The sequence below is a fragment of the Natator depressus genome, chromosome 3 (assembly GCF_965152275.1).
Source record: "Natator depressus isolate rNatDep1 chromosome 3, rNatDep2.hap1, whole genome shotgun sequence".
Taxonomy (NCBI): domain Eukaryota; kingdom Metazoa; phylum Chordata; order Testudines; family Cheloniidae; genus Natator; species Natator depressus.
This window is the reverse complement of record NC_134236.1, coordinates 99,807,621-99,834,760: the sequence shown is the minus strand read 5'-3', so window position 1 is coordinate 99,834,760 and position 27,140 is coordinate 99,807,621. Positions and strand designations below refer to the sequence as shown.

At 41.1% G+C, this 27,140-nt stretch overlaps 2 protein-coding genes across 8 annotated transcripts in view; one reads left to right on the top strand and one right to left on the bottom strand.

Annotated features, from left to right (window-relative positions):
- Positions 1-27,140, top strand: part of SAMD3 (sterile alpha motif domain containing 3) — a 309,380-nt gene that overhangs the window by 267,607 nt on the left and 14,633 nt on the right. For 4 of the 5 annotated variants that reach the window (XM_074948412.1, XM_074948410.1, XM_074948411.1 and 1 more), the window contains 4 exons: positions 121-330; positions 693-864; positions 3,945-4,027; positions 4,573-4,815. In XM_074948412.1, coding sequence (XP_074804513.1) covers positions 121-330; positions 693-864; positions 3,945-4,027; positions 4,573-4,815 — 708 coding nt within the window. Of the gene's footprint in view, positions 1-120; positions 331-692; positions 865-3,944; positions 4,028-4,572; positions 4,816-5,571; positions 5,590-27,140 lie in introns of those variants that run through there. The other variant, XM_074948413.1, reaches the window with a different exon arrangement.
- L3MBTL3 (L3MBTL histone methyl-lysine binding protein 3) overlaps positions 7,522-27,140 on the bottom strand; it is a 148,964-nt gene continuing 129,345 nt past the window's right edge. For all 3 annotated transcript variants that reach the window (XM_074948407.1, XM_074948406.1, XM_074948408.1), the window contains exons 19-22: positions 24,419-24,510; positions 14,860-15,023; positions 14,476-14,538; positions 7,522-9,340 (exon numbers count right to left, since the gene is read on the bottom strand). In XM_074948407.1, the coding sequence (XP_074804508.1) occupies positions 9,197-9,340; positions 14,476-14,538; positions 14,860-15,023; positions 24,419-24,510 (463 nt within the window). In that variant the 3' untranslated portion in view covers positions 7,522-9,196. The remainder of the gene's footprint in view (positions 9,341-14,475; positions 14,539-14,859; positions 15,024-24,418; positions 24,511-27,140) is intronic.

Genomic DNA, 27,140 nt, shown 5'->3' with positions numbered 1-27,140 from the left:
GCCCAGTAAACCATGCCACTTTTACATGACAAATCATCTAGGTCCTCCAGCAGGCAAAAATACTTCTGGGCTGTGTGAATTCTAGAGAGAACTCACCATCTGTCATTGTATTGCTGACAGGAAGAGATTGTTTATCTTGAAGGACATGACGCTGAGATGGATGAACACATTGTCTGGTTTAAGCAAGAATATATGAAAACAGAGAGGAACTGGGAAGAAGTTGATAAAAGGATGAACAAGACATTAGAAATGCGAAGAAAGATGATCAGTAACAAGGCACCTTTGAAAGAGATTCTCCGACTGTTTCCTTTCTTAAGATGTCCTTATGAGGTAATGCTGTGAGTGTCTTTAACAGTATTTCATGTTATGATCTAGATATGGGCAAGATGGCACCTGTGGGAGTGCTCGACTGCATGTTTTTAGTAAAGCATCCATTAATATTCAGTTTCTCCACTAACCCCCTAGTAAACGTGCGTTGCTACCCTGGCACTACTTCAAAATATTTACTAATTAATACTTTACACATACCATGCACTATAATATCGTGGTTATTTTATATACTTTTGACAAAACATGAAATATTTCTCCTCAGGAAAAAAAATGGTAGCTAGTTTATTAACTGTCTTCAACGTATGCACCCGTGTTAATTCATTTATTTTGAATACCGAAATAAAATTTTCCTCTTCCTTCAGCTTTTTAGGGAGTTCCAGCTCCTTACACACATGGATATTTATAAGAAAACAGTGGAAATTTTGGAGATTTATTCAGGAAACATATTGACTTTGTACTCGGTGAGAAATAATCCAATTAATATTCTGCTGCGAGAAAATCTGAAACAGCACACAGAGGAAGATATTCTGAAATGTCAGTATAAACTGTCTGTGTATTATTTGTCTGAGTGTTGTAGTACATAATTGTTCAGGCTACTGCTACTAGACTATCTTCTACTTATCTGTAGAAAAAAACCCATGTTTAAAAATGTATCTGGGGCTGGTTGAAAATATATTGGGGTAAAGGGGAATTACCCAAGAGAATAGAAATCCATTAATGAGGAGGTGAATTAATTAAATGAATGAGATTTTATTTCTGTGTCTAACAGGAAAAGAAAAATGAGTAATAGGTAAAGAAAGAAATCCTGTAAAATAGCTATTGCTAACATACAGGAAATGAAATATTTCCAATATAGATATGTGCCTGTTTATATCCTAGGGAATTGGCTAATAAACTTACTGTACCATTGGCAAACTAGTTTTGAAAAAACATGGACAATTCTAGAGGCTCCACATGGAGAAAACCAAATGTGGAGTACCTGTTGTCTAAAAAGGAAAGAAGTGATCTTGGAAATTGCTGTTCTTAAGGTTAAAGTCTGTTCACAGTGAAATAATGGAAAGAAAAGTTACTTACTAATAACTAGTTTAGGTATATTGCCTCTGCAGATCCACATATGCTTGCACACAGTTGTCATTAGTAATTAATTAGACAAGAAAAGTAGATTAATAAGACTGGGACTTTTCAGCTAGGAAAAGAGACAACTAAGGGGAGATATGACAGAGGTCTATACCATCATGACTGGTGTGGAGAAAGTAAATAAAGGAACTGTTGTTTACTACCTCTCATAACATAAGAACAAGAGGTCACCAAATGAATGAATAGGCAGCAGGTTTAAAATAAACAAAAGGAAGTATTTCTTCACACAATGCTCAGTCAACCTGTGGAACTATTTGCCAGAGGATGTTGTGAAGGCGAAGACACGAATAGAGTTCAAAAAAAGAACTAGATAAATTCAGAGGGTAGGTCCATCAATGGCTATTAGCCAGGATGGGCAGGAAGGATGTCCCTGTTTGCCAGAAGCTGGGAATGTGTGACAGGGGATGGATGACTTGATGCTTACCTGTTCTGTTCATTCCCTGTGGGGCACCTGGCATTGACCATTGTCGAAAGACAGGATACTGGGCTGGATGGACCTTTGGTCTGACCCGGTATGGCTGTTCTTATGAGCCATTAGAAAAGGAGTAATCGTTACATCCATGTGAGAGTACTCTTATACATCCACAACTGTTTGGATCTATGTGTGTAAAAGGGAGCATGGACCTGATTGCACACAGTTCCTTTCCACTTCTTCCAAAAACCTCCATCTAGAAAACTAGGGTATGGGAAGGAGAACGGAAAGTGTGGATCTAAAAAGGCAAGCACTTCAACTAGTTCCTGTAAGTACTCTGTTTCTTCCAGAATGTCATCTGCAGCTCGCTTCTTAGAGATAAGACAGCAGCACAACCTCCTCAGGAGGAAGGCTGAGCAGGACTCCTCAACCTAGATTCATAGATATTTAGGTCAGAAGGGACCATTATGATCATCTAGTCTGACCTCCTGCACAAGGCAGGCCACAGAATTTCACCCATCACTCCTACAAAAAAAACCTCACACCTATATCTGTGCTATTGAAGTCCTCAAATCGTAGTTTAAAGACTTCCAGGAGCAGAGAATCCTCCAGCAAGTGACCCATGCCCCATGCTACAGAGGAAGGCGAAAAACCTCCAGGGCCTCTTCCAATCTGCCCTGGAGGAAAATTCCTTCCCGACCCCAAATATGGCAATCAGCTAAACCCTGAGCATATGGGCAAGATTCATCAGCCAGATACTACAGAAAATTCTTTCCTGGGTAACTCGGATCTCACCCCATCTAACAGCCCATCGGGCCTATTTACCATGAATATTTAATTACCAAAACCATGTTATCCCATCATACCATCTCCTCCATAAACTTATCGAGTTTAATCTTAAAGTCAGATAGATCTTTTGCCCCCACTGCTTCCCTTGGAAGGCTATTCCAAAACTTCACTCCTCTGATGGTTAAAAACCTTCGTCTAATTTCTAGTCTAAATTTCCTAGTGGCCAGTTTATATCCTGAAGCAGGCACAAGTGGGGGAGGTCAAATCCAGGGTAATGCTCTAGGATTGTGCAGTATTCCTAAATAGCAGCTTTGTAAATCTTGCTTTTCAAAACTAAGGAACTGTGCCAGTAAGGCTGGTTGTTTTTTGTTTGTTTTACCTACTACGATGAGCACTCAATCACCCTGCCACCCCAGGTAGATGACGTGTTTGAATGCACAGCCTAATTCGTTAGAAAGCCTTTTGATGGAGATATACTCCTACATTAACCGTAAGGCAATACAAGGTGCATGGGATTTTCAAAAGGGATTCTCTTTAGAACAAAAAGAAAGTAAAAACTCTCATAATCTTCTAAGTAAGTTGTGAGGCTCCTAGAAAAGTGGGAGAGGAATAAAGTGATTTTTTTCCCCTGTGTAGACCAGGCCTAACAACCTAAGGGAGGAATTTTGGCTGGGGTGAAGAGTCGCTTTCCTTTTTGTGCATAAAACTGTAAATGGCACATGCTAATGATGGGAATATGTCTAATGCCACACTTTTAAAAAAAACCTAACTGTGATTTGAGAACTGAGAGGGAAAATATTATTTACAAACAGGTGGTACAAACTTTTTTTTAAAAATGCATTGTAAGGAGCAATCCTGACTTGGCAGTAAGATGGCCTAGATCATCTAAGAGGGCTCTTCCTTCATTGACTTCCAGGGGGAATTTGCACTTGTAATATAATCTTAATTTGATTAAAAAGTAGCAACCTGGAATTCTTACTAGAAGACATTTGAGATTCTTCCAAGTTCATTAATGTGTGTCTCTAGTGTAAATGCTCTCTCTTTTTTAAAGTCATACTTTGCCTTTATGCTGGGGAATCTAGACCACAACAGAAGGTGCAGTTGACTCTTTAAGGTGCTTTGGAATAGCAATCAAATAAGAAGGAAGCAACAAGTCATTAACTACCAATCTTGTAATTCACTGTTAATACTTCATAAATCTTCATCTGTTCTTCAAGGATGCTAATAATCAAATATTTTCATTTTTTAATTTAGTAAAAATCTTTGCTTTTGACAGATATGAAAATGACTGCCACATGCTTACTTCTACCAGATGTCTTTGGAGATGATTCCAGTCTGTTTACTGCTGTGAATGAGGAGGTACATAAATGTGGCTGTAGAGGCTAGCTGCACTTCCAAACAAACAAAAAATTCTGCTCCATTTTCAGCCACATGTATTAAATTTAACGTCCTGGTTTTAGAAGCACACATGCCACACTTTTTTTTTTTTAAATAATGTTGTGCAATATGTAAGGAAATGCCACATCACATGGCAGCTAGCAGCTTTTAGAGGAGTGTGATCTAGTAGTAAGAGTGGGGATAGATAGCAGTCCTGGTCTCTCTTCCTGATTCTACCAAGTCACTTAGGCCCAGATCCTTGAAGTGTTAGGAACCTAACTCCCATTGGTTCCAATGGGAGTTAGGCACCTAAAGTACCTTTTGGATCTGGCCCTTAGCCTCTGTGTCGGTTTCTTAAGTGACATTAACGCATTTTTCAGCCAAAGATCTCAAATAACCTGACTTATTAACCAAGGTCACAGCATTATTTTCAAGCACCTTTAATTCTCTGAACCTTTATTGCAACTTTTACAGTTCAGCTCACCCAAGTGACAACAAAAGATCATTTGACTTTTTTTTTTTTCCAGGTGAAGGTGTTGACACCAGTCTTGGAAGTAAAAAATCCCTTCAGTGTTAATACATGTGAGTTTGCTTTGTACATCGAAAAAGAGAAACTGGCCCAGCTGGATGATTGTACTATGGCACTAGCTGCTCTGTTGGCTGCATTTCATGTGTTCGGCATCCAGTATCCAAAAAGGATCCACAACACATTTCACTTTCTAGAATCACTGATTTTGGAGATGAAAAGTCCACAATCCCTCCCAAAGAAGGTAAAGAGAAAACTGGAAGAACTTGAATGTCTGAACATTTAATGATGTCCAAAACACTTGTCTCAGGGGAATGTCTTTTGGAGCAGTTGACTCTGTCAGAAGAAATCGTTTGTTGTAAAGATAAGTTGGTGTAATTCTTTCCAGTGGAATTGTATTAATATTTATAACTCAGCGATTTTTTTTTTATTGTACTGGCTGCTTTTTTAGTTTTGAAAACAGGAGCATTTTCATTATTTTCAATGGAAATTCTAGAGCAACTTTAGCCTTACTTGGAAAAAATAAAATTTTATAATTAGATGTACTTGTGGGGCAATATTTTTCCATAAAAGCTTTTTATTCCTGTTCGAACAAGTTTTGACTAAGTCAAAGGTAAGAAGCATACTTTAATTTAATTCAGTAAACATTTTGGTGCGAGTTACTCTAATAGGGATTAAATCTTTACAATTAAGATTTGATAATTGAAAAGGTGTGATTAGTATTTCACATAATAAAAAATGCAGTGTCTAATTTTTAATTTGCAAACCCTAGAACGATATATGAGACAATTTGGTAGAGACTGAAGAAATTCACTCATTCATATCACATTGTTCACCTTTTTTTACTAGTTACTTGGACTTACTAAATAAAAATCTGCTAGGATGAGATCTCAAGCCACTAAGAATGAGTTGTTGGGGCCATTCCCGTAAAACTACATTGCTGTTGCAATGAGAGGAGAGACTTGTCTTTACATTTGTTTCTTTCTCTCACACACTGCAGTGACTGATATGTGCAGACTGGGCTCCCTATGCTGAGGCTGACTCTCCTCCACCCACTTACCGCCTGGAGCCCTTGCATCCCTGGGATTTCAGGGGCTCCAATCCCACAGACAGATGGAAATTGGCTACTCTGTGCAGAATTAGAAGGACTCTACCATATTAAAGCTGTCATAGCCCTGAAAATGTCAGAGAGAAATTTGGAGTTTGTGGTCCTCATGATGCTAGCCTTCAACACACATTTGTGCTTATTTGAGAATTTAACTTTTGTGCTTTCTCCCCTGCTGCCCCTCATGGTCAGCAGAAGCGCCCCCTAAAGACCTGTAAAATCTCACCTTAAAACTATCCTCTGGCATGAAGCCTAAGAAATACTACAACAGTGAGGCTTCTGGTGTGCTTATCAGTACTGTCCAGTGTTTCGTTGTACTCTCCCATGTGTCTGTCTGTATCCAGCTGTTGTCTCATCAGACTTAGTCCTTGCTCCAAGAGTTTGCAATCGGTCTTTTTGTTTGGTGTTTGCGGTCCTGGTCCATGACTTGGGTTCCAAGGTGCTATGATAAGATCAATAAGGATGCTGAAAAATAGATGACTCAGAAAAACCTTATTTTAGTTTAAGCGTATAGAAGAAAATGTACTTGGTTATAGGTTAAGATTGCAAATTGCTAATCTCAGAATTGGGAATTACAGATCAGATATTACAAAAATTACAGTTAAACCATTCAGATGTTAACACAGTTTAAGAACTTACAACTCACTTCATTTGTTGCTAAAACAAAACAAACATCTTACAAACATATAACAACAGTAGTTTTAAGAACAAACCAGACTCCTATCACTTCTTTGGCTGTACGTCTAGGATGGGTCAAAATAGAAAAAAACTTCTCCCATCTTTTGCTGCTTACACAGTTAAAGCTGTAAATTTACACAAACCATGAAAATTTTATGCACTAGTGATTAAACTTGCTCACTTGGAGTAAAATGTTAGGCCTGATGGCATTCTTCCCAAGTATGTTGCCTACTTTAAAAAGAAGCAACAAAATGATGTTCTTTTGGGACCATTTTTGCCTTCATGAGCCATTTGCAACACCCAAAGATGGTAAAAATCCACATGCATTTTAGTCTGACAGATCCTGTCCAACTTTTTGATGACCACCATTTGTGGGGACAGCATGGCCATCATGGGAATCTAACCTGCAACACTAGGACTGTGCCACCTCATGCACAGAACAGCAATATTTTTTATATTGACATTGAAATCCAGAAAAAACACTGCAAAAACAAGGGGGAAAATTTTCAAAAACAAATTACAAAAAGTTTGGGTTCTGGTGCTTTGAGATTTAATTCACAGTTAATGCAGTCACAGCCCTAAATCAAGCTGGCATTTTGTTAACAAGAGGGTTATCTAAGTTGTTAAGTGAAAGTCTGCTTTAGCAATTTAACCTTCAGCACTTCATTTTACCACTTTTGCTTTTTCTGAAACACCTTTTCATTGAACCTTTAAAATTACCAAACATCAAAATAAAAGATCCCTCCCACCCCCCCCCCAAAAAAAGTTTGTTAAAAGATAAAAAAATATTTACAACAAATATGGTTTTTTAAAAGCAAAAACATTAAAGGTTTGAGAGAAACATGCAAAGCAAACAAGCTCAAAACATTTAAGAATTTTAAAACATCTCCTATGCCAAGATGCCAGCTTCTGCATATTTATTAACAAACACTTTAGGTCCTAAACATTGTTAAACAAGATTCAGGGTTGGGTATACAGAGAGACCTCAGCCTGCTTAATACCATGGCACAAACACCATTAAAAATCCTTTTAACCTTGTATTAAAGATAAAGCAAAGACAGGAAAAGCATTTGTAATGTATTGAATAAGGCTTTCATTTTAACAACATCCACACACAACAGTTCAGATGTGAGTATTGAGAAGTACACCAACATAACAAGCTTCTCCAATTCAAATTTTATTTGCATTGTTGATACAATAAGATTGCAGTTTAAGTGTACAAATTTTGAACAAAATGTAAAAATATTATTTATGCAATGCTATGGAAGGAGATTAATAGAGCAATGCAATTTATGTCAGACTGACACTGTTTTACTTGGAATTATAGCAGGTACCAGTCACCTAACCGTTCTGCAAGTGGCACACAGAGCTCTTGAAAACCTTTAAGGAATTCCATCCCAAGAAAGAGAAATTAGGAAAAATGAGAGGAAGATTTCCCCAGAAATGTTCTATTTGCTCTGAATTAAAAAGCTGAATATTCCCCACTGCCCACACACGCCCACACACACACTCACAAGACTAGGAATAAGAGATTCCATGGGGAACACTTCTTCAACTAGTCACCCTCTTCCTGTGAAGAGAATTCTTACCAGGAACGTTCCAGGTCAGTCCTCAGTTTTCAGGTAGGTAGGCCTTCTCTATCTTAAAGTGCATCTGTTCTGTATTGTGATTTATATACTGAGCGCAACACCTTACCTGCCAAATGCTTATAACAATCCTTCAAGAAGGGTCTCTTACCTAAAAGTCTGCTGTAGGACACGTTAGTCCTGCTAATGAACCGGTGAAATCTATGCCTTAACTAGTGAGGGCCATACTCCTTTTGAATATCCCTTTTCTTCCTCTCTGTAATCACTCCTCTACCTGCCAAGATTTTTCTTGAATCATGGTGACTTTCAAGGGGCTCATGAGCATGAAACTTTTACTGAGTCCCAGTCTCAGCATTCCGTTCTTTTCCATTATTGCAGTAATTACTAAAGATTAGCATATACAGATTTAGCAAATGTTTCTCCTTTCATGTACTGTATAACACAGTGGGCTCCCCTATGTAGAAAGACGGGAGCGCCATGGTGCCGCATGACCAAAGGTATTTTATGGAAGTTAAGCTTTATTTTTCAGTTGCAGCCATCTCTTTACTGGTCTTTTGGTAAGTTACACTACAGATGCTGGTGGAAAAAACTCACTTAACATTTTTGTATCGTGCAAAAGTAAAAACATTCAGTTATCAAAAAAGCTAATTTCAACCCCAAATGTTTTTTGTTACTAGCAAGTCGACAATTTTATAAACTGTAAAGTTATACACTGTAGCAAAGTGTTACTTATGCAGCATAAGCATTGCATTTTAAACTATGGTACAAAATTAACATTAGCCATAGCAGTCTCAACTGTCTACTGGTAGCCTAATTTTTGGCTAATCAGTTTTGTTTTGATAATAGGAAGTAAAGGCTACTGAAAAGGAAAGTGGATACGTGAAATATAACTCAGGAATTCTTAGATCATATTAACATTTTCCTAATTTTAATAATAGGATAAATAATTAGTGAAGGTTTTCTTGATGCCTGGATAAAATTAGAAATACTAACAGTTCATGAAAGAATTAGTGCCATAAGTATGGCAAATAAGACTAGCTGATGCAGTTGTTATACAGTACCTTGTTAAAAGCTCAAACTATTCCAGAAGAGTTCAGGTGTACTGGCTCTCAAAGGGTATAAATAGTCCACCAGTGCTGACTTATTTTTCTTCCTTTCTTAGAGTTCTTACTTGACAATTCTAGCAAGTTTTTGTGCTTTGAATAAAACACGAGTTCCAGTGGAGAAAACTGGCTTCTAAACAATTTCCATTCATCTCAAAGTTCATTGTGTGAGTTTTTCTCTGCGGCTTTGAACATCAGAATGGAATTGAAGATTTTTAGGGCTGGTCCCAGTTTAATGCTCATTATCTTGACTATGTCTGCTTGGGTCATTAGTAGAAATGCTTCTCCATCAATTTGCTTTAAAACAAAACGTGAGTGAAAAACACAAAGAAAGCTATTAAGTCTGAGGCTATGGTACTTTAAATATTTAAAGATAATTTAAACTGAAATCCCCAGTAAGCCAATTAAAATTTCAGACTGCCGTAAGTGGAAGCTTGAATTCGAAATTCAGAGGATTTCTGGTTCAAAATCCCTATATGCAAATGTGTCCTTGGTTTACATCCGAAGTTAATGACCCTATTTCCAGTTTCTATTTGAAAAATATTCTGTCCTCTGAATCTAGATTTCAGCCTAGTCACATATCTGAATCCACCTCCCAACTATTCCTTGCCTCAAACCTCCACAGAAAGGTTCCCTGATTTAACTCCCACCCCAGACAAATAATCTAAGACCCCTTTCTCCAGCTGCTCTTTCCTTTCCCATTACAACAGACTTGGTCCCAGAGGCTAAAAGTTTAGATATATCAGCTTTAAACAAGGATAAAGTTTTTTACAGCATTACAATATTTGGAAGAAAAGTATCCATTATTTAACTTTACCATTTTAATACATGCAAATAATAAGTATTGTATAAACTGCTAATGTTGCTGGAGGTTAACAGCACAAATGTGAACATTAAAGGCTGAATTTTCAGCCCCCCCACAACAGACCTCTAGTTTTGTGCCTATGTTGTTTGTGGTCATAGGCAATGCGTGGGGGGAGGCCATGTGGGGTCAAGTGCCCCTGTCATGAATATAAAGGGAAGGGTAAACACCTTTAAAATCCCTCCTGGCCAGAGGAAAAACCCTTTCACCCGTAAAGGGTTAAGAAGCTAGGATAACCTCGCTGGCACCTGACCAAAATGACCAATGAGGAGACAAGATATTTTCAAAGCTGGAGGGGGGGAGAAACAAAAGTTCTCTCTCTCTCTCTGATGCTTTTGCCAGGAACAGAAAAGGAATGGAGTCTTAGAACTTAGTAAGTAATCTAGCTAGATATGCGCTAGATTCTGTTTTGTTTAAATGACTGATAAAATAAGCTGTGCTGAATGGAATATATATTCCTGTTTTTGTGTCTTTTTGTAACTTAAGGTTTAGCCTAGAGGGATTCTCTATGTTTTGAATCTGATTACCCTGTAAGGTATTTACCATCCTGATTTTACAGAGGTGATTCTTTTACTTTTTCTTCTATTAAAATTCTTCTTTTAAGAACCTGATTGCTTTTTCATTGTTCTTAAGATCCAAGGGTTTGGGTCTGTGTTCACCTATGCAAATTGGTGAGGATTTTTATCAAGGTTCCTTCCCCACTCTGAACTGTAGGGTACAGATGTGGGGACCTGCATGAAAACCCCCTAAGCTTATTTTTACCAGCTTAGGTTAAAACTTCCCCAAGGTACAAACTATTTTACCTTTTGCCTTGGACTTTATTGCTGCCACCACCAAGCGTCTAACAGACATATAACAGAGAAAGAGCCCGCTTGGAAACGTCTTTCCCCCCAAAATCCTCCCCAAACCCTACACCCCCTTTCCTGGGGAAGGCTTGATAAAAATCCTCACCAATTTGCATAGGTGAACACAGACCCAAACCCTTGGATCTTAAGAACAATGAAAAAGCAATCAGGTTCTTAAAAGAAGAATTTTAATTGAAGAAAAAGTAAAAGAATCACCTCTGTAAAATCAGGATGGTAAATACCTTACAGGGTAATCAGATTCAAAACAAAGAGAATCCCTCTAGCCTAAACCTTAAGTTACAAAAAGACACAAAAACAGGAATATATATTCCATTCAGCACAGCTTATTTTATCAGCCATTTAAACAAAACAGAATCTAATGCATATCTAGCTAGATTACTAAGTTCTAAGACTCCCTTCCTTTTTGTTCCCGGAAAAAGCATCACACAGAGAGAGAGAACCTTTGTTTCTCCCCCCTCCAGCTTTGAAAGTATCTTGTCTCCTCATTGGTCATTTTGGTCAGGTGCCAGCGAGGTTATCTTAGCTTCTTAACCCTTTACAGGTGAAAGGGTTTTTCCTCTGGCCAGGAAGGATTTTAAAGGTGTTTACCCTTCCCTGTATATTTGACAGCCCCCACCCCCCAGATTTCTGCTTGGCTGCCGGGGGGAGAGAAAAGGACCTCTGTCTTTCTTCCACTGTGCCTGACTCCCAGCACGCTTGGCCTCTGTCCCTGTCAGCCAGGCCTGGGTGGGGAGCAGAAGGGCTGGGACCGGTCTCTCAAAGTCACTGCTCTGTGCAGCACAGGGGCTGCCTGAGAGAGCCTGGCTGGGGCGCTTGGTGGCACGCTGCCCCCGGCCTGGGCCAGGCTGCTGGGAATAGGGGCTGAGTTGATCAAAGTCCCCTACTCCGCCGCGGCATGTTTCCAGCTCACTCAGCCCATCCCCAGCAGCGGGGCCTGGGGTGGCCCACCACCGCCGCTGCCTCCCCAGTTTGCCTCTCTTTGTGCAACTGCCGCTCTGCACAGAGTCAGCAAGCCAGAGCGGCCAGCTTCCGCCACATGAGAAGCGACTCGGTCCTACTCCCCGCCCGGGCTAGCTGCCAGGAACAGCTGAACATGCCATGGGGGTAGGGGGAGAGGTGCAGTGGGAGAAGGACAGAACTCCCCCCTTTCCCCCCAAGATAATGTAGGGCAGGGAGAGCGCAGTGGGAGCGGGGCAGAGGGCACACATCGGGCAGTCGCATGTCCTCCCCTTTAGATTGTGCCCCCCCAGTATGTGGAGGCACAAGCTGTCTATGTTTGTGGTGCAAACAACAGAGTGAATTTTAGGTCACGTAGCCATCAAGATGCTGTGGCACTATCTGACATACTTGTCAGAGTTACAGTGCCAGCTGCACCTCTGCAGGACAAGAGACCCTTTCTGGTCTCTCAGAGAGCACCCCTGAAGGTGTCAGAATTTCACAGTTCTCACTTGTCTAGGCCGGGCATCAACTGTGCCTACCCAGCAGGTCCACCTGGGTTTGGCACCTGTGATTCTTCCCTCCAGGCATCTCTGACCAGTGCTGAATATAGTGAACAGTCAGATGACTTAAACCAAAATATTTTTTAACAGTAGGAACAAAGGCCCAGATCTACAAAGGGACTTGGGCATTGTGATGCTCAGCGTTGCCAAGCCCAACTTCTAGGAGCCTAGAAAACTCAGAGGAACAACACTGAGATTCACAGAGCCTGAGTTAGGCGCCTTTGAATTCGATCCATAAAGCCAGCATGCTAGGCAAGGCAGCCAGTGAGAGATGCAGATACGAGGGGTGTGTCCTAAGCCCTTCCCCTCAGACAGACATAGGTGCCTATCCCCGTGACCTGGGGGGGAAGATAGGCAATCCTTTGTGTGTGGGGCCCAATGCAGTAGGTGTGTTCAGAGGCCTCCTAACTCCACACAAAACATCCTAGGGGTGGGGGAGCTTAGGCAGGAGATATGCGTCTGGAAGCCCAGCCCTAGAGGGAGGCAGTAGCATGCATGCCCAGGGGCAGACACACAGGTGCCTAGGAAAATTTTACTGCAAAAACAGGTTCTGAGTGAGGTGCCTACAGCTTCAGCAGCAGCTCAGCAGGAGTTTTGTGGACTGCAGTGGAGCCTCAAAATGGGACTTAATTACCTAAGTATTTTTGTGGATTCAGGCCAAAGCATTTAGAGAAAAAGAATTTTAAAACAACAAAGGGAATCAGGTGCCTAAGTCCAAATTTAGATCCTCAAAACCCCTGCTCAGCTGCCACCTAAACTCCCTGGATGTCTAGGTTTCCACTGGTAAAGTCCCCAAGGTACCTAAACTTTTGGCCATGGCCAGGCACACAACTGCCTCAGTCCTGGCACCATTGAGCTGCCTAAAATCATGTCTAAGCCCCAGTGGGATTCACAAAGTCGGCATTACCCCCCGATTCAGTAAACATGCCCACACACGAAGCACAGTCCGTGGCGGTGCCCCCAATGGACCAATGGTAAGAGCACCTCTCTCTCTCTTTCACATATCCCCTTGACGGTAGGCAAGCCAGCCCTCACTTCTTCAGACACCCATATTAGGTATGTGTGTCAGTCTGGTGCCCCTGAACGACTACCTACGCTTGAGAGTCCCTTTCATCCAGCCAGAGCTCCTTTGTTCTTGCCAGTTCTTAGCGTTTGCTTCTGCTTTTCAAAACCAGTTTGCTAAGGAGGAGTTGGTTGGAACCAAAAAGTATAATCTTATTAGTTTGGGCACTGCCTCTTAACAACCCTTAAATGTTTACCAAGAGGTGGCTTACCTTGAGCCGTTGTTTTGCCTGCTGCTTCCTCCCTCTCCAATCAACTAAACTAACATGCACACAGTAAACATCCCAACAACCAGGTCCCATATAATAAACATGACTTATTACAGAGCTGTTCCGTTTCTCTCACAGCTCTGTCTAGGTGACTTAAATTACCACCACAGTTATTTGCAAACACAACTATAGAATAGGATAAAAAAAGGGAGACCTCGTCAAGGCTTTGCTGAAAATCAAGCTCCAAGTCTTATCTTTTATATATTTTACTGCCCATTCAATGACATGCAAAACCATGTAACCTTCCCAATACTTATTTCACACTGACCTCAAAGAGGTACTGCTGTACAGGTGAGCACACTTTGATTCATTCATTTACATTTATTTTTTAAATTTGAAGTTAAGTTTATTTTTCAACATAGTTTCCTTTTCTGTTTCTTAACAAAACTCTTCCTAGAGACCAAGAGCAATTTTTTCAAAAACACTAAGTCTCATTTCCATATGCCACGTAGGCACTTAAGTGGCATTTGAAAATGGTTCTTAAGTGCTTTAAAAAAGTTTACCTCCAAATCCTGAAGTCTGCACTCGGGGCAAAATTCCCATGGATCACCATGGAAGTCTGGCCTGAGGAAGAGTTGGAACAATCACCAAGGGTTGTGGTGGATTCTCTATCACTGGCCATTTTTAAATCAAGACTGGGTGTTTTTCTACTTTGGGGCAGTTCTGTGGCCTCTGCTATACAAGAGGTCAGACTAGATGATCACAATGGTCCCTTTTGGCCTGGGAATCTGTGACAGAATGTAACAGAAGTTAAGTGTATAATTACCCCGTAGGTAAAAACCGTACCCTATCAGTGCAGAATGCAAGCCCATTACACATTGCAGGGAAATACGGAAATGTAACACGTTTCAAACTTTTTATTTATCATACTCACCTCGTCTTTGAAGACCTTGCCATGTTCTTCACATCCTGGTAAACTCCGTATGAATTCAGAAACCTGCCACCAAATCATACCAACAAGTTTTTTAAAAACCTAGGCTCTCCCCCAACACTCTTGCCCAAATGCAGATAAATAGCAAGACAAACATTTTTCACCTGTCAGAGATAGATTTGTACATAAAGGAGCTATCTTCAGTACTGCCTCTTTATTTACTTGTTATGAAGTGAAGTTAGGGCTCTGATAGCTCTACAGTGACTAGACACAATCAGTGGAAGCATCCCACTAATGTGCACTTTACACTGAAGGAGCTGGTACCAAGAGAAGCAGAATGCTGTGGCTGTGATACTGAATCTACGAGCCCTTCTAAAGTAAACCTACCTCATCTGTACTCCATTTGGAAACTTTACTGGCAGGGATTCCAGCCACGCTTGGAAGGAGCTTGCTCTGCTGTTCCCAGCGCAAGGGTAGGCATGGGATTTGGAACTTGGAAGACACGAAAACTGGCTGAGGAAGAGGCTTCTGGCTGCTGAGTTCTTCTATGCCTATAAAAAATACAAATAAGCATTAAATCCCTCAATGAACAACAAGATCAGTCATGATAAAACATCCTCATCATTATTGACATGTACCTCCACACAAAAAATGGTTCTGCTTTACCTGTATTGGTGTAAAGTGCTGCCATCTCCCTAGGGTGGACACATTTATATCAGCATAAAGATGCTCTGTACTGATATAGCTATTACTGTATGGGAAGGGGGAACAAACTATACTGCGATACAATACCTTTATACTGATACAGCTGCATCCACACTAGGGTTGCATCAGTATAACTATTTTTGTTTAAAAAAAAAATTGTACCCCAAACCAAAATAATTATGCTGGTGCAAAATCTGCATGTGTAGACCAGGCCTTAGTTACTCCAGTTTTATACTGGTGTAATTTCATTAAAATCAGATCTGCATTGGTATAACATTGCACTGGTGAATCAGGCTTATTATTTCCATGACACACCACATTTATGTCTCTTAAGTAAGAAAAAATGTTCAGCTATTCTCAGTGCTTTTCATAGAAAAATAAATATCTGCAAAGGCCCTGCAGTTCTGCTCTTTAGTTATATACTTCACTTGGAAAACATATTTAATTCCTCCATTTGGAGGTTTGTTTTTCATGTCCATTTTCCATTAAACATCCATAACTCAAACCAGGACAGTTCAGTACTTTAAGGCAACCCAGCTTTGAGGCTAGCCAGAGCTGCAGAGTGCTGTGCTATCTGGAGAAGTATAGCAATTATTAATGTGTGTCTGCACCTTGGGTGGGAGGAGAGAGTGGAGAGCAGGCCTCAAATGATGGTATTCTTAAATTGAAATCAAGATACTAGTGTTCATTTCAACCAGATCTGCATTCTACTTGGAAACACAGAGGGAACAAACTTGCTAAAAACTCAGGTACCAAACACTTCCCAACTGCTGAGGAAAACTAATTTAGAATTATTTTTTGAATGAAGGTAGCACACGGTGAACTACACCGCCAGTCCTCCTCTCTAAACACTGTTTTGTAATCACTTGTCTCTACCACTCTGCATACTATTCTCCCTTACACTGTGCAATCTTTCATCGTCTCTCCAGCCTATTTTCACCTTTCCTGACTGATATTTCTGTTATTCACATTGTTGTTACACTATTCTCATAGAATCATAGAATATCAGGGTTGGAAGGGACCCCAGAAGGTCATCTAGTCCAACCCCCTGCTCGAAGCAGGACCAATTCCCAGTTAAATCATCCCAGCCAGGGCTTTGTCAAGCCTGACCTTAAAAACCTCTAAGGAAGGAGATTCTACCACCTCCCTAGGTAACGCATTCCAGTGTTTCACCACCCTCTTAGTGAAAAAGTTTTTCCTAATATCCAATCTAAACCTCCCCCATTGCAACTTGAGACCATTACTCCTCGTTCTGTCATCTGCTACCATTGAGAACAGTCTAGAGCCATCCTCTTTGGAACCCCCTTTCAGGTAGTTGAAAGCAGCTATCAAATCCCCCCTCATTCTTCTCTTCTGCAGACTAAACAATCCCAGCTCCCTCAGCCTCTCTTCATAAGTCATGTGCTCTAGACCCCTAATCATTTTTGTTGCCCTTCGCTGGACTCTCTCCAATTTATCCACATCCTTCTTGTAGTGTGGGGCCCAAAACTGGACACAGTACTCCAGATGAGGCCTCACCAGTGTCGAATAGAGGGGAACGATCACATCCCTCGATCTGCTCGCTATGCCCCTACTTATACATCCCAAAATGCCATTGGCCTTCTTGGCAACAAGGGCACACTGTTGACTCATATCCAGCTTCTCGTCCACTGTCACCCCTAGGTCCTTTTCCGCAGAACTGCTGCCTAGCCATTCGGTCCCTAGTCTGTAGCGGTGCATTGGATTCTTCCATCCTAAGTGCAGGACCCTGCACTTATCCTTATTGAACCTCATCAGATTTCTTTTGGCCCAATCCTCCAATTTGTCTAGGTCCTTCTGTATCCTATCCCTCCCCTCCAGCGTATCTACCACTCCTCCCAGTTTAGTATCATCTGCAAATTTGCTGAGAGTGCAATCCACACCATCCTCCAGATCATTTATGAAGATATTGAACAAAACCGGCCCCAGGACCGACCCCTGGGGCACTCCACTTGACACCGGCTGCCAACTAGACATGGAGCCATTTATCACTACCCGTTGAGCCCGACAATCTAGCCAGCTTTCTACCCACCTTATAGTGCATTCATCTAGCCCATACTTCCTTAACTTGCTGACAAGAATACTGTGGGAGACCGTGTCAAAAGCTTTGCTAAAGTCAAGAAACAATACATCCACTGCTTTCCCTTCATCCACAGAACCAGTAATCTCATCATAAAAGGCGATTAGATTAGTCAGGCATGACCTTCCCTTGGTGAATCCATGCTGACTGTTCCTGATCACTTTCCTCTCATGTAAGTGCTTCAGGATTGATTCTTTGAGGACCTGCTCCATGATTTTTCCAGGGACTGAGGTGAGGCTGACTGGCCTGTAGTTCCCAGGATCCTCCTTCTTCCCTTTTTTAAAGATTGGCACTACATTAGCCTTTTTCCAGTCATCCGGGACTTCCCCCGTTCGCCACGAGTTTTCAAAGATAATGGCCAAGGGCTCTGCAATCACAGCCGCCAATTCCTTCAGCACTCTCGGATGTAACTCGTCCGGCCCCATGGACTTGTGCACGTCCAGCTTTTCTAAATAGTCCCTAACCACCTCTATCTCCACAGAGGGCTGGCCATCTCTTCCCCATTCTGTGATGCCCAGCGCAGCAGTCTGGGAGCTGACCTTGTTAGTGAAAACAGAGGCAAAAAAAGCATTGAGTACATTAGCTTTTTCCACATCCTCTGTCACTAGGTTGCCTCCCTCATTCAGTAAGGGGCCCACACTTTCCTTGGCTTTCTTCTTGTTGCCAACATACCTGAAGAAACCCTTCTTGTTACTCTTGACATCTCTTGCTAGCTGCAGCTCCAGGTGCGATTTGGCCCTCCTGATATCTTTCCTACATGCCCGAGCAATATTTTTATACTCTTCCCTGGTCATATGTCCAACCTTCCACTTCTTGTAAGCTTCTTTTTTATGTTTAAGATCCGCTAGGATTTCACCATTAAGCCAAGCTGGTCGCTTGCCATGTTTACTATTCTTTCGACTCATCGGGATGGTTTGTCCCTGTAACCTCAACAGGGATTCCTTGAAATACAGCCAGCTCTCCTGGACTCCTTTCCCCTTCATGTTAGTCCCCCAGGGGATCCTACCCATCCGCTCCCTGAGGGAGTCGAAGTCTGCTTTCCTGAAGTCCAGGGTCCGTATCCTGCTGCTTACCTTTCTTCCCTGCGTCAGGATCCTGAACTCAACCAACTCATGGTCACTGCCTCCCAGATTCCCATCCACTTTTGCTTCCCCCACTAATTCTACCCGGTTTGTGAGCAGCAGGTCAAGAAAAGCGCCCCCCCTAGTTGGCTCCCCTAGCACTTGCGCCAGAAAATTGTCCCCTACGCTTTCCAAAAACTTCCTGGATTGTCTATGCACCGCTGTATTGTTCTCCCAGCAGATATCAGGAAAATTAAAGTCACCCATGAGAATCAGGGCATGCGATCTAGTAGCTTCCGTGAGTTGCCGGAAGAAAGCCTCATCCACCTCATCCCCCTGGTCCGGTGGTCTATAGCAGACTCCCACCACTACATCACTCTTGTTGCACACACTTCTAAACTTAATCCAGAGACACTCAGGTTTTTCCACAGTTTCGTACCGGAGCTCTGAGCAGTCATACTGCTCCCTTACATACAGTGCTACTCCCCCACCTTTTCTGCCCTGCCTGTCCTTCCTGAACAGTTTATAACCATCCATGACTGTACTCCAGTCATGTGAGTTATCCCACCAAGTCTCTGTTATTCCAATCACGTCATTCTCTATCGACTCATGCTCCAAAACTAAGACTTGTTCCAGTATTCCAAAGCGGAGTTCCCAGTACCACCACCTGTACTGAACGAGAGAGCGAGATCAACATTGATAATTAAGGTTGCCTAAAACTTCCCATTAAAAGCCTGTTTTCAGTAGCTTATAACTGTCAAACTTTAACTGTTCCAGCTGAATTTTTTCCATGCTGAAAGTCTGCTGTTTCAGAAAGTTTCAGCAGAAACAGTTCAGCTGTTCCTAAAACAGAGGATAGGGGAAAAAGGTAGTTTTGCTAATGCTAATCCCCTCCCCCCAGCCATTCTTCCCAGCACTGTAGTGCCTCCAGGCTTTGGAGCTGGAACCTGAGATTTGGTAGGGGGAGAGTGCTAAAGTTAGGTGCCTTTTGCGGTCTCCATGAAAACACACCCCCATTTTACTGAGTGGTAAGACTCTGAAAATTGCCATTTGCACAAGCTCAGTAAAGCTCATAGATGCTTGCTGCCAAAATCTCCGAACATTTCCTCTATACTGAGCAGTAGAGCTGATTGAAAACCCAATTTTCTGTCAGGAACAGTGGACAGAAATGTTCAACACAATCAATTTTTTCATGAAAAATGCCTGTTTTCCATGAATTTTTTCTTGTGTGTTGAAAAAGTGAACAAGTGAAAACTAATTATTGATTTTAAAATGCTGACACTGTGCCTCATGGGAGTTGTGGTTCAGGTGCTTCCTGTTCCTATTCTCTCTGGGCTGGGCTCCCCTGCTGGACTTCATTTCCCTTGATGTACCACAGCTGTGTGACTGCCACAGTGCATTGCCTCTCCTAACCCAGACCCTGGGACAATGGCTGACATTGCAACCTTAAGGTTTTTAATGTAGTTTTATGTGTTTGTACACATGTATTATAGCTCTTTACAAATCCTTAGAAAACTAGATCCTTTCCTTGCGAAGTTTATAGTTTAATGCAGGCAGAGAAAAACAACACAAATGAACAGTTTGTTTTGTTAGAGGTTGAGTTTTACTGGGAGTGGCCCATAGATTTGCTGCTGTTTTATTTCTCTTATATTCAAATTCCCTTATCAATGTTTGAATTTAAGATGTACCTCACACACCACGGAGGCTGAAGATGGCCTGATTGCTACAGACTTTTCCCCGAATCCCTTGGCATATAAAATAAACTAGCTTGGACTCCCCTTGCACTCAGACTCTGGGGGCCACACTTATAGGTGACAGTAAGTGTAAATTACATACTAGTCAGTGTAAATCCAGGTAAGGTAGAATTTGTCTACGCAGTGTTGGAACCAACCTAACTGAAGGTGTGAATTGCAACCAATGTAGTTATTTTGGTTCCATTTACCATGAAGAGAAGCCCTAAACCTAAGGGAGTCTAAAGTGCTGTAACATGCACTTTGAGGGTGTAGACTCCAATTTACATTCCCTCTAGTGTTCCTTAGGCAGACTCACCTCTGAATTACGCCCAGTATCTCTAGCTGTCTGTAATCTAGTGGTCAATAAGACATCTATTTTGAGCCCTGTATCCACAGTATACACATTCTGCTTTTATGCAGTGTTTTTACTAGCTTTCTATTTTAAGTTGGTAAGAAATATTATGACAAACTTGCCTTGTAAGGGAATTGTTCAAAGCTGAGCAATTTGGGGAAAAGGAAGATTCAGTCACAAACTCTTGCCAGGTGATCTGGTAACCAGTCCTCCAACTGAGTGACTAAGAATCATCAAAAGTAGGATGAGAGAGATGAAAATCTAGAACAAGTGGTGAACGTACAGAATGTGTAGAGGACAAACTCATCTGGTCTCAGCTGCTGCATTGTTCTCTGGGTCACCTAGCTAGCTAGCCTACACTTCTGTCCCCTCCATTCCTTGGATTCCAGTTCTTGTTTCTCAGCCCCCTGCTGACTAGCTCCATGGAACAGTGCAGGGAGCATGTGCTGCAATCAAATTAACTGCCTCTTGTGGGGAAAGCTGGAGAATATAGGCTGCTGTAGGCAGGTGTCATCATGGCAGAGTAGAGAAAGTAAACAACACGCTGGGTGCCTGGCTGCAGCCAAATGGTGAATTCCACAGCAGCTTGGGAAAATGCCAGATTACACAGCCAGAGAACTGCAGAGTCCACCGGGCTCTGGTTGAGATGAATGGTGTAGGTCACACCTCTCAGAGCTACTGTTTCAGGATTTCTGCAGAAGCAGGCAGATGGCATTCGGTCAATTTACACTCTGGTTCTCTCTACAACCATGAGACTTTGAAACATAATTTTGTTAATAAAAAGAAATATCAGATTCTGGAGATTGGGGCTCTAGTTTTATTATAGGTTGAGATTTCAGTTTCTAGGTCAGCACAAACTCACATACCCCTGTTACTCCATCAAGAAGTGTCGTTATAACACTCAGATACCTACTCCCTATCTGGGCATTTTTTAGTAAATAATGCCACATCATCATACAAATAAAAGAAGAAGGTGAAGAATAGATTAGGTAATTAAATATAGAGGTTAAGTAATCGTGTCTTCACTTTACAAATCTAATTCTGCAGAATCCTCTATAGAAAATTCTCCAAAGTGGTAAGTAGAGCTGGTCGTAGAAACTTCCACAGAACCATATTCCACTGGAACATGCAGTTCTGTCAAAAATGAAGTACTCTGCGAACTCAGATAGATTTTGTTGGCATTTTCTTTAGGGAAAAAAAACAGAAAAAAAAGTTCAATGTAAAAATGTCCCATTTCAACATTTCCGGAACAAAATGTTTCAATGTTTTAAATGGACTTTCCACTTTGAATGATTAATTTATATTATATATATAATAAAAAAGTCAAAATTAAAACAAAACATATAGCATGACCTTAAATGACTCTCCCCCCCACCCCAATTTCCCTTCACAGCTAATTTTAAAATTTTTGTGTTCGCACCACTTCAGAATGAAGCCAAATTGTGAAATCTCAAAATCCTTTTGCAAAACAGAACTTACACCCTCCACACAGCTCTAGCAGTGGGATCCTCAGGCTATGTCTATCCAGCAAACAAAACCCCAGGTCTGGTCTGTGCCAGCTAACTTGCACTTGCAGGGTCTCAGGCTGCAGGGCTGTTTCATTGCTGTGCAGATTTCTGGGCTCAGGCCAGAACAAAACCCCAACAACAAAGGAGCTACACTTTTGAAAATATGAACATGTAAGTAAATGAGTTTCAGTCCAACAAACAGTAGTAGCAAGAAATAAGCATAGGTGAAAAGTAGTTATCATGAAGCAGTGATGTAATTTCTGTGGTTTAAAATTCAGTCCTTGGCCATTAACACATTTAATGACATTTTTTGAAGAGTCTTAATTAGTTAGAAAATAAATTCAGACCCTGTCAAGCCCCTTTGTTTCACTTTGTTGAAATTAACCAAGGACTCAGAAAAAGATCAGTACTACGGGTTCTGTCTTGTGCTCTGCCAATTAGTCTAGCAATAATTAATTACCAAACCACCTTTATTTAAGATCTTGATTTGGGATTTAAGCATTAATTAGCATGGTGCTGCAAATGCAAATACATTATTGGCAAGATCCTCGTTGCTGCTCCAGAGCCTTCACACCACTTTAAAATCCCTAGCTCTGGCCACGGGAGGATTCCTCCACACAGGCATTATGGCAGACTGCCATAAGGCTGCCCGTCCAAGGACTCCGATTGCAAACTCTGGGGCAGGAGGCATGCCACTGGATACAAAAGGGGCATGCATGTCAGGAGAAGGGTTTCAGCATCAACACTGTGGAGATTCTGGGCAATACAGCAGCCCAGAGGGGAACCCTGTGGGGCTGCTATAATTTAGATACATCCGTAGGGCTGTCTACATTAATGCATGGGCCCTGAAGTGCAAAAGTGGCTTAATGTCAACTTGGCTCCCCCACCCCTAAGCTGCGAGTTCTTTACTGCACCTCTAAGAGTGCAACACTATGAAAATATTTCAGAAATCAGTATTTTTTTTTTAAGAGTATCTCAGTTTTTTTATGATGGAGCAGACATTGTCTTTATTTCTTTAAGCTGATGGAAAAGACACCCTTTCATCTGACAAGCTAAGGCTGACCCTTGCTAATTCACACTAACTGCCTCTTTCCACATGATATTTGAGAACGAGCAGTTTAGACAGCAAACAGTGACTAAAGTTGTGGTGTGGAGTGAATGAGATTGTAGTCCTGCAGATCTGTGTCTTCCAAGGTGCTGACTTTCCAAAGTGCCGGGGGGTGCTTGACTCCTGGCTCTGCCCAGGCCCCCCCCCCAATCCACCCCTTCTGCCAAGGCCCCACCTCTGTCCCACCTCTTCCTGCCCAGTTCCGCCTCCTTGATTCTCTCCCCTCCCCTCTAGAACCTCCTGCCCACCACAAAACAGCTGATCCCGGTGGGTGGGAGGCACAGGGATGGAGGGGGTGGCACTGATCTGCAGGGCCCACCGGCAGGCAGGAGGCGCTGGAGGGAGCTGATATGGGGCTGCCAGTGGGTGCTTAGCACCCACCATTTTTCCCCCCTGGGTGCTCCAGCCCCAAAGCCCCCATGGAGTCAATACCTATCTTCTTTTGGCCTGTAATCCGTTTACAATTGCTACTGTGTAATCCAGAGTAAATCTACTGAAGTAATTTAACATTTAGGCCCTCAGTGGATAGGATGACTTCTTCTCTGACTTCTACCAGTGTAAATCAGCAGTAACTTTACTGAAGTAAATGGAATTGTACCAGTGTAAAGCTGGTGCAAGGTCAGAATCGATGGAGGGGGATGTATAGTAACCGAGACGGTGTCCAAAGGAACACTGCCTTATTTCATGTACACACTCTGAACAATGAGAACAGAAATAAAAAATGAACAGCTGCCTCATTCCTCATTGGTGCACTGTCCAACCTACCAATTGCATGAGGTATGAAATAATGTTAAGTAATCATGCAAGTAAGGACTATGACTGGAATTTTCAAAGGGGCATAACTGGATTTGGGGCCCAACTTCAATTGAAAGCCAATGAGAATTAGGTGCCCATTTCCTTCTCTTAGGTCCCTTTGAGGCTGTGTGGGGAACCTTAACTTTGGTGAACCCTGATTCTGAAGTGCTTCACTTTGCATCCTTAATATTCTTTCAGTGTAGTTTTTTTGGTGGAGTATATTTTTTTGGTGGATATATTTTACACTTATACAACTCAGCATGGGTAATCAGCTATTTGCAAACTCAGTGGAGAAAAATAATCTTAAAATGAGACTTTGTATGCCCGTATTCAATTCAGAGCTCATTTTGACAGCTGTGATAAAGTGCTAGGCACAATCTTCCCTGACCACAAGAAGACAAAAAACACAGGCGTCAAATATGCTGCTGGCATAAAAAGGCACAACTCACTGAAGTCAATGGAATTGTGCCTCCTTATATCAACAGTGAATTTGACTATAAACCGAATCACAAAGTAGCAGCACACAAATAATTTAGCTTTTATATTGAAGATCTTAGTGCCAGAGATAAAAATACTGCTGTGTTACCTCTAGTTTCATTTAAAGTTGACAGCTCATTTTCTGTCTCCTCTTCTTCACACTCTTCCTTCTTAGCAGAGTCCTTAGCTTGCTGTCCTCCTCTGGGGAAAACAAGGTATTCAGGTTTTATTAACTTACATTAAACCTTTTAAATATGACAAATGTCCTTATTAACTATATGACAGTCCCTGCTACTTACACAAAGAACACTATACTATAACCATAAAGTGCACCAAAAGGTTTTAAAGGGTCTATACTCCCATTGATGGAGATGTGTAATAGTTCCTACTGTCCAAACTCTGAAATGGAGACTCAAAAAGGATGTAGCTAAAACTCACATATGTAAGTTTGTTGTGTTCAAAGCTTTAAATCTGATCTAAGATTCCACAATGCAAAACATTCAAATTAATATAGGTACAGAGAATTGGCAGGCAACGCAATTATTAGGTAGGTGTTGCACCACCTCCAACGCAAAGGAAAGTTGCTCAATGACAAACAGATGGAACCCTTTGTCTTATCATAGGCCTTGTCTACACAATAAATGCTTTCCTGGTATACCTTCATTGGTTTAGTTATATTGGTAGAACCCCCTTGTGTAAATGCAACTTATGCTAATAAAAGGAGTTTTTCTGTTGGCATAACAATTCAACCTCCTTGAATGGCGCTAGCTATGCTGACAGAAGCACCCTAGTATTGGCATAGCTGTGTACAGATTGGGGGTTTTGCCAGCAGAGCTATACTGGCTAGGGGGTGTGGTTTCTCCTCCCCTCCGCCCCCCAATCCCTGACTGACATAACTATGCTGACAAAACTTTGTAGTGTAGACCTGGCCTCAGAAGCTATTTTTAAAATACATATAAATATTATGGGCTTAAATTAGACTACAGGCAGATGGGCACAACTTCACTGACATCAGCAGTGTTGCACTTGATACACTGAAAAAAAATGGTACAAGTGAATTTCGGGGACTAGAGAATCTATGCCTTATGCTATATTAGTGCCCAAAATAACTAGAGGCATTATAGCGAAGCGCAATGCAAATATGTACAGCAGGAATTCCATGCTTTGGCACAAATGTAAAGAGTTGCTGTCGTTTCAAGCTTTTATTTATATAAAAATTTGGTTTCTAACCCTATGTGCAGAGAATGCCTTATGAATATAAACTGAGGCAGTACACGGACTGTACACACAAAATGAAAGCTCTGAGAAATACATGACTTCCCCATTTATCTCCATGGTTGTTAACACTGGAACCTCATAGTGACAAAGTACATACCAACTTTTAACTATTTCTCAGAAAGCCATTTTAGTAAAAATATCCATATAGTGGGCTTTATCCAGTTTGGTTAAATGCATTACAGTTAAAGAATATCAGACTTATTTTGCAAATTGGCTCTATTTAATTCTCAAATTTGAGTGTTCATGTTTCTTAATTGTAAATACTTCCATAGCTGACTACTTATGTTAGGTTTCCTTTGCAGCTGTGGAAGTGCTATAAATCTACCTTAAAATTATAATTGCCCAATTTCCTAAAATATGCTTTTGGATCCAATCCTGCAAGCACATTTATCTATCTTCAGTTTTAATCTCTTGATCATTCCAGGTTGTTCCAAGGGAAAAAAAATTGCAGATGTTAAAAGATGCAAATAACTGAATGTTCTAACATTTTTTTAAAAATATGGATGTCTAGGAGGAAGGGAAAGAGAGAAAGTCTGAAAATCTCTAATGGAAACAGTTTGGGAAAATCTGAGGGCACTAGGTGATCTATAATAGGATGCCAGAGAGCTTGGAAACCTCCTCAGCTTTGTGCTAAACTGTTTTGAGCTTTACACAGTCCTTTAACAGGTATCTTGATAAAAGTCTATTGTATACTCAGAGTTAGGGCACAATGGCCCTCTTTCCTCTGTTAAACTGAAAAATAATCCTGTGGCATTCAGTGGGGACTCACCACATTTGAAAATCAGGCCACTGATTTAGGAACCTATGTATGAATTGAGAAGGCTAAATCTAAGACTCCTACTTTTGAAGATCTTGGCCGTGACTATTCTGTTTGAGGCAATTATCTTTTACCTCTGTACATGATTGTATCCTTCTAATAGGTTAAGAGTGAGCTTTTGTTTGTTTGCAATTAATTAGTGTTACTGTATCATGCTCATTAAGGGCTTGATCCAACTCGCACTGAAGTCAAAGTCTCTCCACTGATTTCTGAAAGACTTGCATCAGGCCATAATTGCGTCTTATAAAATTAAAAACACCTTTATGTATTGTCAATATTGTACTTGCTGCCTACATTTTATAAGGAAAATCTTTAATGACCTGGAATTATAACCAGATACTTAATTTACCTTTTATTATACTAGCTAAAAATAGCTGGGATCAATTTTCTTCTTATGTTTTATCTTAATTTTTGTACCCTGTATGTTTCACGGTGTTTGAGTTATGATATATTTTCCACTTATTAAAAAATAGAGTCAATAACAGAATTTGAATGTGCTGTCCATATATATAATTCTCTTCCATTTTCTGTTGGCATGCTGTTGATCAAAATAAGAGGCCCTATGGTAATTTTTCTTTGCTTTGTCCTGTATTTCACAAACGCAATTTCAGTTTAAACAGAAATTTCACAGAGGTACTCTTTTAGGCAGCAGTGTTGATCGTGAAGAATCATATTTGGGATTATAAAAAATCTTGACTATTACTGATAAAAGTATCACTTCATTTTTCCTATTATT